General features: G+C 46.5%; 1 protein-coding gene across 1 annotated transcript; it reads left to right on the forward strand.

Annotated features, from left to right (window-relative positions):
* Nucleotides 1-629: 629 nt before the first annotated feature.
* ATP6AP1 (ATPase H+ transporting accessory protein 1) lies at nt 630-12,404 on the forward strand. Its single transcript, XM_083482818.1, has 10 exons — nt 630-788; nt 3,543-3,669; nt 5,200-5,274; nt 7,444-7,637; nt 8,625-8,665; nt 9,119-9,204; nt 9,727-9,965; nt 10,505-10,552; nt 10,905-11,145; nt 11,505-12,404. Exons 1-10 carry the CDS (start codon nt 688-690, stop codon nt 11,712-11,714), a joined length of 1,362 nt encoding a protein of 453 aa, XP_083338944.1. The 5' UTR covers nt 630-687; the 3' UTR covers nt 11,715-12,404.
* Nucleotides 12,405-13,804: the final 1,400 nt, after the last annotated feature.

Here is a 13,804-nt window from a genome sequence, read left to right on the forward strand (position 1 = left end):
GTTCTTAACCTGAAACTGTTCTTAACCTGAAGCACCACTTTAGCTAATGGGGCCTCCCGCTGCTGCTGCAAAATTTCTGTTCTCATCCTGAAGCAAAGTTCTTAACCCAAGGTAATATTTCTGGGTTAGCGGAGTCTGTAACCTGAAGCGTATGTAACCCGAGGTACCACTGTACTGCTAAAGACATGTTCACATATCTATGTAGTGCTTGGTTGGTACATTTATGAACATTAATGATGTATATTTTATATATCTAAGACCTTAAATTTTTTATTACACTAGCAAGGGAGCCGTGTTCTCCCTAGATAACCAGCCCGGTCAGCGCACTCGCCAAGGGCAGCCCCACTTCGAGGGCGCTGGGACGTGGCCGAGGCCTGCGTCACCGCGGCCAGAGCTGGCGAAGCGCCACGACGCTCGGCTTCCCCCGGCTGCGCCGGCCTCTCGGACGGGACTGAATCCGCCGAGCTGCGGGTTTTGCCGAACAGGGGCAGGAAGGGCAGGAAGTGGGAGGCCGGGGGGCGGAGGAGGAAACAGCGCGGAGCGGGCGGCTCCCATTGGCTGCCGCGGGTCCCGCCTCGCGCCCTGACTGGCTGCCTCCCCGGGCGTCGCTTCCCCAGCGTCCTGATTGGCTGGGGCGCGCAGGGGAAGCGTTGCTGCTGGAAGGAGCCAGGAAGCAGGGAAGGCAAGATGGCGGTGCGGGAGGCGGCCGGGCTTCTTCTGCTGGCGCTGCTGGGTCTGGTGTCCGCGCAGACAGGGCAGGTGCCCTTGGTGGCTTGGTCCAGCCGCAGGTAGGTGGGCGGCCCTGGGCTGGGGGGGGCGCGGTGAGGCTCGCTTCGGTTGGGGGCAGATCCGCAGACGGCTTGATGCGCACGGGCAACTCGCCTGTTTCTCTGAATGTAGTGGTTCTGCAAGGGGGAAGATTCAAGGGCAAACACTATTTTGGGGGAATCATGGAATTGTGGAGTTGGACCGCGAGGGCCGTCTAGTCCAGCCTCCTGCAGTGCAGGAATCTTTTGCCCACAAACCCTGAGTTGAGACGTCTCATAATAATAATAATAATAATAATAATAATAATAATAATAATAATTATAATTCATGCTCTGCTGAATGTAATGATCCATGTTCTTATGTAGCTGCGTTGTTTTGTACTCTCTAGATGTCCCATGATTTGTGTTCTGGGTTATAAATCGAGCACTGCCAGGAGCTGTTTGCTTTTGTTTTCCAATGTATTCGGTGTGCCACAAGCAAGTTTTTATTCTGAAAGTACTGTATGGCCCAGAGAAGAAAAGCTTGAGAACCACTGACCCAATGTCTCTTCAGTTGCTCTGGCTTGCCCTTGTTCACACTAGCCGCTTCAGGTATTGAAAGTGTGCTGCACTGCGCTTGGAAACACAACACAAATGCATGTTTGCAAAGGTGTTGTTGTCTGGCAGGTTTGTTCATGAGCTGCGTTGAGTGCAGAGTTTGGTGGCTTTTCTGATGGATTGGTTAACTTATATTCCGCTTTCCCATAATGAGCTGCACCCAAATCTAGGTTTAGGTACATAAATGCATTGCAAAACCAGAGTTAGCCAGCAATAAAGTTTCTGGTACTGGACAGCACAAAACATTCTTCTGTTCTCATCAGAGAGGGGTGCTTGATGTCTGAGTTTGTAACTCAAGAATGACAGCTTGGGGCTTTCTTCTGTGTATGTAGTGGGTTATGAAAGTAGCCTTGCAATATAGTGAAGTCAATAGGTTGCTGGGTACTGTCATGTCTACTGGAGAGTAAGAGTAGAAATGCACACTCCTAGGGTAGGGTGGAAGGCTGGTTCTAGGGATCTTGGCATGACAGTGAGGAACTAGGGTGGCCCATTGGGTTGCCTTGTTCCTTGAAGTGTGTTCTTATCAGCCCAGCCACAGGGACGAGCACAGATTAAATGCTAAAAGGAGAAAGAGCCAATTCTAATTTGTTCCCTAGTTCATTCTTTGGCCATCTGGAGAAGGCTGTCAGTCTCACAACTGCTTTATAGTGGCAAAAATGTTTGCCAGTTCTAAATACGTGTAGCCAGGGATTGTAGAGAATCCCAGATTTTAAAGTCTCTAGACACATTTGTAATTAAAAATCATAATTGTATTTGAGCATATTGTTATTCCCTCACACACTCCAAAAGCATAATGTAGCAAATGCTTTATAAAATGGGGCAATTGAGCAACTCATAGTTAGAAAAACAGCAGCAGATTGGTCTTCATTTGGCACTGTAGGCTCACAATAATGATGATGATTATGACTATTACTGTTATTTTAAAGATTTCTTATCTGCCTTTCACCGCAAGATCCCAAGACCTCTAATGACAATACAATATACAATTATGAAAACAGATAAAACAGTTACAATGATAAAACAAGTAAAACCATTCCAAATGTAACAGAATTTATTGTACAAATTCAATAAAAAGGTGTGTACCACAAAACAAATACTTGAATTGTCAAAGTATGGAAGGGACAGGAAAGAGCAACATACAGATAATGGCAGGCTCCCACCTTTGGGGTAAGTCGTTCATAAATCATGTCTTGCCTCAAAGGTGGCAAAGAGGCTACCTGAGCTGTGGCATCTTTGACACTGGATTGGCAGGGTATTGGTTCGCGTGTGATGTGTTTGTGTGGTTTGTTCTCATTTTTCAGTTGTAGAAGCTAACAATGGTGATTTCCCCACTGAGAATATGGTTGAGTTGGGGGTTTGAACCCAGCCTGCACGTGGCACATAACTTTGAACACTAAGGCCCCATCCGCACTATTCATTTAAAGCATCATCAAAACCATTGGGATTTCTCACGAAGCATCCTGGGAGCTGCAGTTTGTAAAGCATGTTGAGAGTTGTTTGGAGACACACACAACCCCCCCCCTTTTTTTACAGAGCTCCAATTCTCAAAGTGGTTTAGCAGTCAATCCCTCTTTTCGGAGAACTCTGTAAACATTTCCTAGGATGCTTTGGGGGGGGGGGAAGCCATGACTGTTTAAAGCAGTATGATATTGCTTTAAATGTACAGCAGAGTGTAGATAGGCCCTGAGTTGGCCTCAGCAGCAGCCATATAGTGAACACAAACCTTCATTGGGTTTCTCTGCCCTTTGTTTTCTAATGGGTGAAGTAGACCTTCAGTCCTCATAAAACAGACAAATATACAGTCGTACCTTGGATCCCGAACACCCTGGAACTCGGATATTTTGGCTCCCGAACACTGCAAACCTGGAAGTGATTGTTCCGGTTTGTGAACATTCTTTTGGAATCCAAATGTCTGATAGGGCTTCCATGGCTTCTGATTGGCTGCAATGAGTTGCATTGATTGAGCTTCCTGCAGCCAATCAGAAGCCGTGATTTGGTTTTCAAACGTTTTGGGAGTCCAAGGTACGACTGTATTCCTATCTGCTAGTCTAAGAGTAGGGAGATGGCACCTGTGAAATAAAAGACCATCTACGTAATCACAACTGCTCTTTTTATGACCCCGTTTCTGTGTCTTTCCCTTTCTCACTGTGTGTGTCTCTCTTCCTTTTGTGATTACAGCTCCTTATGGTCTCCCTTGGCAGTACCACATGAGGGCCATGTGGTGACAGAAACTCAGCTTGCAGCTTTACTGGACTCTGCACTAGACGGTGGACCTCACAATGTGCTGCTGTTCCTTCAGGAGAAAGTGAGTCTGGCCCCTGGCAGACACAAATGCACCACAGATGCAGATCTTCAGTGAAAAGTTTTCCTTCCTAAGGAACCCTGGGTTTGTTGTGACAGTGCTGAGAGTTTGTAGAATTATGGAGGTCATTTAGCTCAAACCTGTGCTCAGTGTAGGCTGTGCAGTGCAGGAGGCGATGGCAGCACCCCTGGCAGATGGCCATCCAGCTTCTGCTTAAATAGCTCTCACCAACAGGAAGTTTCTTCCGCTATTTAGTCAAAATCTGCTTCCCTGCAATTTCCGCCCATATCTTCTAGTCCTGTTCTCTTGACAGCAGAGAACAAGTTTGCTTCATCTTCTGCATGACACCCCTTCAGATATTTGGAGACCACTGTCATGTTTCCCCTTAATCTCCTCTTCTCCAAGCTAAACACACTTGGCTCTTTTATGGTTGGGAGCCATTAACTGGCTTGGCAGTTTTCAATTACCGTATTTTTCGCCCCATAGGATGCACTTTTCCCCCTTCAAAAATGAAGGGGAAATGTGTGTGCGTCCTATGGGGCGAATGCAGGCTTTCGCTGAAGCCTGGAGAGCGAGAGGCATCGGTGCACACCAACCCCTCTCGCTCTCCAGGCTTCAGGAAGCTATCCGCAAGCCTTGCAAGCCCGGCAGGAGTTCCCGCGGGCTCACAAGGCTTGTGGGCAGCAGCCTGCAGCCCGAAGCACGGGGAGCCCTCCGGAGGGCTCCCCGTGCTTTGGGTGGGTGTCCACAAGCCTTGCGCACCCGCCGGGAGGTCCCGCCGGGCGCGCGAGGCTTGGGGCTGCAGCTTCGGGCGGGTGTGCGCAAGGCTTGAGGCGGCAGCCGCGGCTGGGGTGGGAAATATTTTTTTTTAATTCATTCCCTCCCCCCCCCAAAAACCCGAGGTGCGTCCTATGGGCCGGTGCGCCCTATAGGACGAAAAGTATGGTAATTCACTTTTTACCGCAGGCATACCCTTCAGCCACCTCTCCCCCACTTAATCTAGTTCTCATTTTAGAGGTCGGAATTATCTTCTGGAAATGGCCTTTTTTTCAACTGCATAATTCAATAATTGTCCAAAGGGCTGTTTCCACCCATTTCATCCATTTGGGGCTTGAGCAGAAAGAGGTGCTTGTAGTCTTTTCAGAGCTTGTACAGCATAAAGGAGAAGAAACTTTTTTCTGCTGGTCATGTGAATTGGGTGTCTCATGACTCTCTATTTATCACTTCCTCATTCCATTTATCACCCCCCCCCCCTTCTCTTTGCTAGTTCCTCTGATGATGAATTGTGGCTAGGCTGTTTTGTGCATCTGCTTGTTAACGTGATTGGGGGAAAATATAAGATGGAGGCTGTAGAAGCTAGGCTCTTTCTAATCTGGAGGGTTTGGGAGCCTGCAGAGTGCTTGCTGTCAAAAGCTGCTTCTAGTTTTTTCTTTATTCTTTATTATATTTTTAAACACAATACAAAAGCATCACTGTGAAACATTAAAAATTGTACTTTAAAAAAGTTTTTAAAAAATCAATCTTCTCTCCCAGCTCAGTGTTGAGGATTTCACAGCCTATGGAGGGGTTTTTGGAAACAAGCCAGACAGTGCCTTCCCCAATCTGGAGGTAAGTGAGAAATGGGGAGCTATACTTTAGGCACGTTGCCGGTGTCTCTCCCTGCTTTTATATATACGTCTATACTTTTGATGGGCCACTGCACTGCACTGCAGTGCTGTGCCAAGAATATAAATAAAAAAGAGGAACTTTAAGAGCAATTGTAAATTCAAGTTCTGGTACAGCTAACTAGGGTTGTGCTTTTCCCATTCCTCCTCTTTCCATGGCCTGCAGTGTAAGATGGAGCATCTTGCTCTGCTCTTTGATCCTCTGTTGGCATACAGGCCTTTCAGATGTTGTTAGGCTCCAGCTGCCATCAGCTCCAGCCAGCATGTCCAGTAGTGAGGGATAATGGGCTTTGTAGTCCATCAACATGTTAAGGGACACATGTTCCACTTCCTTAGGTTGCAGCAATCTTTATCAACTTTGGGTCCCCAAATGTCCCCAACTCTCATCCCTAGCCAGCAGGACCAGTGGTTAGGGAAGATGGGGGTTGTAGTACAGCAACATCATGGGACCCAAGGTTGAGAAAGGCCGGATTAGAGGATAAAGTGCAGAAAAATAACTTGAGCTGGGGGATGGAGGAGAAACTTGCATCCTTGGACGAAGTGTGGAATAAAATTTTGATTATACTTTATTCTAGCTACAACGTTAACAAGCTCTAACCAAGTTTTGTATTGGCTAGAATTGGAAGATGCCAACAGTTGGGTGTAGGTCTGAGAAAAAATTAAATACATGTACATTTCCTCTCTGTACTTTTCTTCTGAATTTAATAAAAGATAACACAACAATAACTTGTGTCTAAGCTGTCAGAGGCTTTGCTGGATATTGGCTCTTCCAAAGAACCCAAGGTGAATGAGAAACCTAAATAAATTATATTTTTGGAAAGGAAATTACAAATTGAAATATAAAAGAAACATAGGATACCCTGCTGAAGATGCTCAATATTTTTCATCAGGGTAGGATTCTGAAATGCTTCAAAAGTGCATTGCACAAAACCTAACTCCTGGCTTTAGAGAAGTTCTTTCTAGAGATGGAAATGATTCACAGTCGTATGGAATGATGTCCTTGGAAACAGTGAAACAGCCAGTGCATGAACTGAGCATCACATGCATTGGTCAGGGAAACACTACCTTCTTCTTAGAAACAGTTTTAAAAATTACTTTATGCCAGGAATCATTAGATTGTCATGCTGGCCTTTAGTAGTTGACCTGCCTCCTGGCTCCACGGTCATCTAGCAGCAGCTGTTCTATCAGACAATAGCAGAGGGAGAGATGGGAATGCAGGGCCTCTCCATTGACTCGGCTGAAAGACTTAGCAGTTTCTGGCTCCTTCTCTGCTTGAACTTGTCCCAGTCTAGCTAGTTGTTTCAAAAATTCTGTAACTAAGAAGAACTAGTGCCTAAATTTGCTTCCCCCAATTTTTCCTATTATATTGTGACTTCTAAATTGTAAGCCTGAAGGCAGGGACTGTCTTTATTATTGAGATATGTAAGCCCCCCTAGGATTCCTTTATGATGGAGAGCAGGATAAAAATACTGCAAATCTGCAGTGGAATGCCAGCAGTGTTGGTGCCAAATTCTCATCCTACGTGTACTATGAAATAACACCTCTGTCTCCCTTACCAATCTGCCTGCTGTTTTTATGTTTTTAAACTGCTGTTGCTGGGGGAAGAAGCCGCCTGGAAGCATTCTTAGAAGGGTGCATAAACTTGATCAAAGGAGAAGCAGTGTGTATGTTTTCCACTATATGTTCAGAACATGGACTAAGTTCATTCTGGAAAGTCCAACCCTTTTCAGCAAGCAAGATGGACATGTCTGGATTTAAACGGCTGCTGGATTTCTTATGCAATGCAAACGTATATCTGTGTCTTTACTGCAAACTGTCTGTGGTCCATTAGTGTACCTCTTGTGGCCACACAGAATTTTAGATGCCTTGCAAGTGGGGGGCATTGACGATAAGCCTTCTCAACACATAGCTTTCTTGTTCAACACATTGTACAATTTCAGAAAGTTGCATGTCTCAGAATGAGCTCTGAATTCTATCCACAGCCGTGTGGCAATTGATGATGGGTGTTGTTGTCCGACATTATCTGGAAAGCACCAGGCTGGGGCAGGCATGCTGTTTGCCTTAGGAAATCCTGTGGCTCTGGCTCTAACTCTTAACCATGTCTTTTTGACAGAATGCGCTTGGTGCCGCTCCGTCGTCCTTGGTGCTTCCATCTGTGGATTGGTTTGCAGCCAGTGCTGTCCCCGCCTTCTTGAAGGCCAAGCTGGGCATATCTCCTCTTCACGTTGATCAGAACACCCTGCAGGAGCTGCGGCTCAACGCCAGCCTGCCAGCCCTGCTGTTGATACGACTGCCGTATGCCACGGGGTTTGTAACCAGCTCCATAGTACATTTCCTTACATTGCCAAGGGGCCCCATGGCACTGGATGCAAAGTGGAATCTTCTGCCCGGCCCCACAACAATGCCCTCTCCCCCCAGATCTGGGCCCCCTCCATGCCCCCACTATCATGCCTGCGCTACTGCCAGCCCCATCACCACAACTGTACCCGTGGCTGCGTTGCTGCCACAATGCAACAGCAGCGGTAAGGGTGCAATGGTGAAGGCATTGGGGCCATGTTAGCAGTGCAGATGAAACCCTGGTGGGGCTGGCAGCAGCACAGCGATGTGGGCAGATCTTACGACTGAAGCAAATTGACTGAAGCAAACCTCCCCTAATGCATGAGCTGCCCTGGTGTATTCCTGTGTCCGTGAGGTTAACTTCCAAAGAACAGAGCATGCTGTTTAGCATGAAATTTAACATTCTGAGAAACTTACCTTATTTTAACTTTGAAAGAGCAAGTTTCCAGCTCTCACGGTTGACACCCCTTGGCACCCCAAGATCTTAATGTCTTCTAGCCTGCCATTGTGTCTTGGCACTTGTACTTTCCTGTTCTTATAGGGTATGTGGACACATCCCTCATTTACTGCTTCAGAACTCCCTGTTCCCAAGTGTATATTATACTTCCCTTAGAACAGCCTTCTCCATCCTGCTGCCCTCCCACCATGCCTGATTAGCCATGCTGGCTGGGGCTGATGGGGATTGTAGCCTAAAACATCTGGAGGGCATCAAGTCAAGGATGGCTGCCCTGGTGTTCAGTCCGCTGCATGGTCTTAAAATGTACGTTCAGTTGCCAAGGTTGTGGACTCTCTTCTATCCAAGATAATTGTACATGGAGAGGCAATATGGTCACAGATGCCATTGAACTAATGACAGAAACCTGTCCCACCGGCTAGGATGGCATTGATGACATTTCCTATATAAAGAAGATAACAGAACTTATTTCTCTCTCTCTCTCCTCCTCCCCCACCTTCCAGCTCTAGTCTCATGGCCCCAAAGGAAGTTCTAACCAGCAATGGTGAGCATTGTGGAGCAGGGTTGTTTGGAAGCTTTTAGGATGGGGCTGAGTTTGGGTTGAGAGGTCACTGCTTGGAACGTCTGGCCTTGCATTTAGCTTTCTGGGTGGGTATTTGTTGCCTCGCAGTTTGAGGTCTTGGGCTCCTTCAGGAAGAAGGGCAGGATATATGTTCAGTAAATAGGGAGTGGGGGAGCAACAAGAATCTGCATATTTCTCTGTGAATTAATGCATGCAAATGAGCCATAGCTGTAAAGTGACTGTTGTTCTCTGAGAAGGGACACCAGTCTTATAGGAAAGCCAGGAAGTTTGGTGCATTTATAAATGAGGCTGGATTCTTAGGCTACAAGTAGTGCTGCTTAGGACTGAAGTTTTTTCATGGGCTTGTGCTTTCATAAGTGGGAGTCTCTAGCCTTTGGAGAGTTTCTCTTTCTAAAACAAGATTTCTCCTTGCAGATGAAATCCTTGGACAAGTTTTGAGTGCTCTTCAGTCCGAGGACATCCCCTACACAGCCATCCTGACTGCTTTGCGGCCCTCACGGGTACATGACTCTTTAGATTCCTATCCTACCTTGGTTAGATACCTGTTCTGAGTGTTCCTCCATTCCCGGGAATGTCCTTTCATCTCATTAACTTCCATTTATGCCCTGCCTTTAGGCCCCCAAACATTGTTCCCAAGGCAGGCACATTAATGGCATGCAAGCATTTGAGAACAATTAAAATACAGTAAACTAAAAATACATTAAGATAGTTCTAAAACCAGCAGGATTATTTGTTTTGTGTTTTTTGCTAAGAAAGCCAACACTATAGGAACTTGGTAAGCTTTTAGGGCAAGTTTTCCAGGGAACCGGTGCCATTATTGAGTGGGCCCTGCTGTGTTTGGCTACCACAATGACTACGGATAGCCATGGCTCTTAAAGCAACGCATCGTGATCTTTTCTAAGCAAAGCAAGAGGTGGTGGGGAAGGGAGGCTCATTTGGCGGAGGCACTTACAAGTTGAAGCATAGGCAGTTCTCTGAAGCCTCTCAATCCCATTTTACTGCCTTATTTTCTCCCTCTCCAGGTTGTTCGAGATATCTCTGATATGGTTCCTGAGAGGCTGGGTCGGCAGCTGCTCCAGAAGGAAACTGCGGCTGCACCACTTCGGTTCCCTGTCACTGGGACCCCACAGATACTCTTCTGGGCCAGCAACTTCTCCGTGGCTTTTAATGGCTCAACATGGCATGATCTTACTAACCTCACATTTGGAGAGCAACGCTCTGTCAATGTGGACGAGTCCAAGTGGGCGCCTAATGCTTCTGAGTGAGTTGAGGGCTGGCAAAGGATCTGAGATCAGGTTCATGATGGATGGTAGAAATGAAGAAGAGAGGGCTGGAGGCAAAAGCAGAAACTGGGACAGTTGGGGAAAGCAGGTGGATGCAGTAAGGATGTTAGCTGCCAGTGGTGCTGAAGAGGACCAAATGTGTGTGCACCTTGTGGTGGCTTGTCTAAATCTAGCCACTTGCAAACAAGTCTCCATATAATTACTGACTGATGCAGTTTTGCTTCTCCAGCCATGATGGAGTGGGGGTGGAAGTCCTGTCTTCAAACCATGAGGAGTCCTGCTCACCACTGTCTCTGGGTTCGCAGAATGCCTGCATTTACCTGCAACTTAACTCTCTTTGGTCTTACGAACTAGAAACTGGGCTTAAAATACTCCCTCTTCTCACAAAATTGGTTAAGGGCTGAGGCAAGGCTATAGAAATGATGGGTGGGAGGGGAAATGTTGTCCCAGGGCTATGCAGACTTGAGGGGATGTATATTGTGGGTTTTAACGCTGCTGTTTTCTTTCCACATTGTAGGTTGGTACTGAAATACTCAAATGTGGGTGGGTTTCCATTGAAAATCACGTAAGTATGATGGACCCAGCTCCTCAGAGTTTTGTTTTTATGACATATATAATCACTTAGCAATTTATGCCTCCCTTTTTGAGTCTTAAGGCCATAAGCAGCCAGGTGGGCAACATTTAGTCAAAACTTTTTGAGGGGCTTAGAAGTCCCCAGTAAAAGGAGATGGGAACTATTTCAGGGTGTAAGATGACAGAGCCCTGCCATTCCAAAGAGATTCTGCAACTGAAGTTTGAGAAATACTTCATGATTTGGGGTGGGGTGATGGGGGAGTCTAACTGGATTTTAGAGATCTGCTCCAGGTGACCTTACCAGCTGTTGGTCTTCACTTTCTTTGCACCCGTTCTCCTCTCAGGTTCCGCATGACAAACCTGCTGTACCCAGTTTCTGCACGGTACTGGTTTACCCTCCACAATGTGGAGCTGGTCAGGCCTCAGAACCCCCCAGCTCTCTTCAATGCCACCCAGATTGTGGCACCCAGTGATTATTCTTTTGCCTGCACCTATGTGACCAGTCATCCAACATCCTCGGAAGCCATGTTAATGCCAAACAACAGTTTTGCTAGCCAGTGGAAGGTGCTCATGGTGAATTTTCAGGTATGTTGCAGTGGGAGCGTATACTGTAGTAGACTTTGACAATAGTTTTTTCCACTGCTCTCTGTTTTAGATCCTTTAGAAAGACAGTTCATTGACAGTCTCCCTGTGATGTACTGTTTTGTGACCCCTACCTTGGATCAAGGCATTACAAGCTCTTCTAGCAATGGGAGATGTATGGGTATCACTTCCTTTCTCTGAGCAAACCCTAAGGGACTCTTATACCCCCTCCCACAGCCCTCTTGCAGTCTCTGAAGTAGAACTAGGTTTCATCCTATGCTGTGTTAACAGAATGTGTTGAGGGAGGTGGGGGAACACAAATCAGCCTCCATCACTAACGCACGAACTCTTTTCCCTTTTAGATCCAGAGCTATAATGTGACAGGTGAAAGATTTTCTTATGCCAGTGACTGTGCCGGCTTCTTCTCTCATGGAATCTGGATGGGGTTGCTGACCTCCCTGCTTCTTGTTGCCATTTTCACCTATGGCCTCCACATGGTCATGAGTCTCAAGACTATGGACCGTTTTGATGACCCCAAGGGACCTACCATATCTGTGCCCCAGACGGAGTAGGGGCCAGTTGATGTACTCCCTGCCCTGGGATCATTCTTACAGGGCTGGGTTTGTTCTGTTCATTCCATCTGTTGTCACATCTCCTTCCCCCCACCTGCCCAGCACAATGCATTAAACCCTATTGGTCCCAGTCCCTTAGCCTTTCTTCCTTCTACTTCCTTTTGCCCAATAGCTGCTTCTCCACTGACATTCCTTGGTCACTTCTTTTCTCTCCTTTGATTCTTTCTAGCTTCTCCAGCCTAATGCATCCCAAGGGACATGATATAAACAAGAGGGGAGGTGCAATTTTACTATTGTATGGAAGTGCAAATCCTATGTCTATTGCAGCATCAAGGCCGTCTGCACTGAACTTTGCTTGAAGGTAAATATCTTCAAGGATGCACTGCCATTCCCCTTCAGTTCTGTCCAGCGGGACAGAATCAGGCCTGCTTTCTGATGTACATCCTCTAAGTTTGTTGTGATGTTTAAAAGTTTCCTTACCTTGCCCCCTTCCCAAATCCTTGTTTGCAGCTGTATTATAAGTGCTCCCCTCCTTATTTATTTATGTGGTATCTGTGATTAATTCTGTTTACAGTGACTCAGTATTTGGGACACCATGCTGTTCTTAATCAGGGTGGGTGGGGGCTTCCTTCCTGTGACCCCTTGCTGTTTAGTCAACTTGAACAATGTGAATAAAAGAGAGTTCTGGTGTGTGTCTGTCTGTCTGTGTCTAGCTCCTCTAGGAAACACTGCAAGTGAAGAGATCCCGAAGCAGCTTTCTTTTGGGGTTGACCACTAGAAATGTCTTGCTACTCAGTGTGTAATCTTCCTATCTTTTCTCCCCCTTCCTGCAACCAGTGTCGTAGTCCAGTGATAAATGATTAACATTACTGGGCAGGCACATGGGCATAGTGATTTTGGGGGTACTTTAAGGTATCATAATAGATACATAGGTGTGTGCATACACACAAACACACACACAGTAAGAATGTGTTTGTTTTCTATATGTTTCAGATCTTCAAAAGTATAAATATATTGTTCAGCAACTAGCATAAGCTTGGTGCCTCTAAACTTTTGCATCGTAATGATACCCAACTGGTATCAATAAATGTAAAGAACTAGACTAACAAGGCATGCTCCTTCAGTTTAGGTATGGCTGTGGGCTTTTACAGAAGGTAGGAAAAGGTTAGCTTCCTTACCAGTATAGAAAGGATAAAGTTTACTCATGATATAAAGTGGAGTGCTGTGTATTATTTAAATGCAACCCTATAGCAGTTTTACAAGCAATGCCAACATTGACATAAGAAGAGTGGACTCTTATGAATCATTGTAACCCTAAATATATTTTGGGTATGTAAGTGGTCTGTGTACCTTACCATTTTCCAAATGAAAGATTCCACAGTATAATAAATGGCACTGTGAGCTACAAGGAAGGTCCACTTATCTAATACCTGTGTGATAGCCTCTGTTGGCAGGGAGGAGAGGGCTGGAGCCCCCAGGATGCTTATTTGAAGGTGGACTTGGCTAGGAAAAGGATTGAATGCCAAGAAGAATGGGGCTGTTGTCCTTTTCTGTTTGTGTTCAGAAGGAAGAATTATGACAATATAACTTTCCTCACTTTTGCAAAGCTGTGAGACGATCCTGACTACCCTGCCCTAAATTCCTTTGTTAACAATACCGTGGAAAAGTAACAGGATCTCTATTCTCCATTGCACACCTCATGGGGGGGGGCGGTTTAGCGGGCCGTCAAAGCGAGGAAAGTAGAGCAGCTGGGCCCGTTTTAACGACAGGATTTCCCCGTCGCAGACCCAGGTCCATAAGGGATAGCAGCAAGAAGACACTGAAATAGCACGCAACACTTCGACGCACGGGAGTAAACTCCTAGGGTCCAGGGGGCGTCGACCCCCCGCCCCCCAAGAAAATACTTGAGGGGGCCTTTTATCCCTCCCCAAGTTGATGAGCACTGCCATTCAAATAGTGTGCGTGCATTGCGTCATGTGATCCATTGGACGGGGCCTACCTGCCCCCCCCCATATTTTATTCAAGTTGGCACCTTCATCCCCCTCAGCAATGGGCGCCCACCCTGACCAAGGAGTTTCATGAGGCACAGA

The sequence above is a fragment of the Podarcis liolepis genome (assembly GCF_965112155.1).
Source record: "Podarcis liolepis genome assembly, chromosome: 17".
Classification (NCBI taxonomy): Eukaryota; Metazoa; Chordata; class Lepidosauria; order Squamata; family Lacertidae; genus Podarcis; species Podarcis liolepis.

What these genes read in the sequence shown, in the direction of transcription:
- ATP6AP1 (XM_083482818.1), top strand. Translation starts at nt 688, where the DNA reads ATGGCGGTGCGGGAGGCGGCCGGGCTTCTTCTGCTGGCGCTGCTGGGT. An exon ending in GTGGCTTGGTCCAGCCGCAG is followed by an intron (nt 789 to 3,542) that starts GTAGGTGGGCGG and finishes TTGTGATTACAG; the next exon opens with CTCCTTATGGTCTCCCTTGG. An exon ending in CTGCTTTGCGGCCCTCACGG is followed by an intron (nt 9,205 to 9,726) that starts GTACATGACTCT and finishes CTCCCTCTCCAG; the next exon opens with GTTGTTCGAGATATCTCTGA.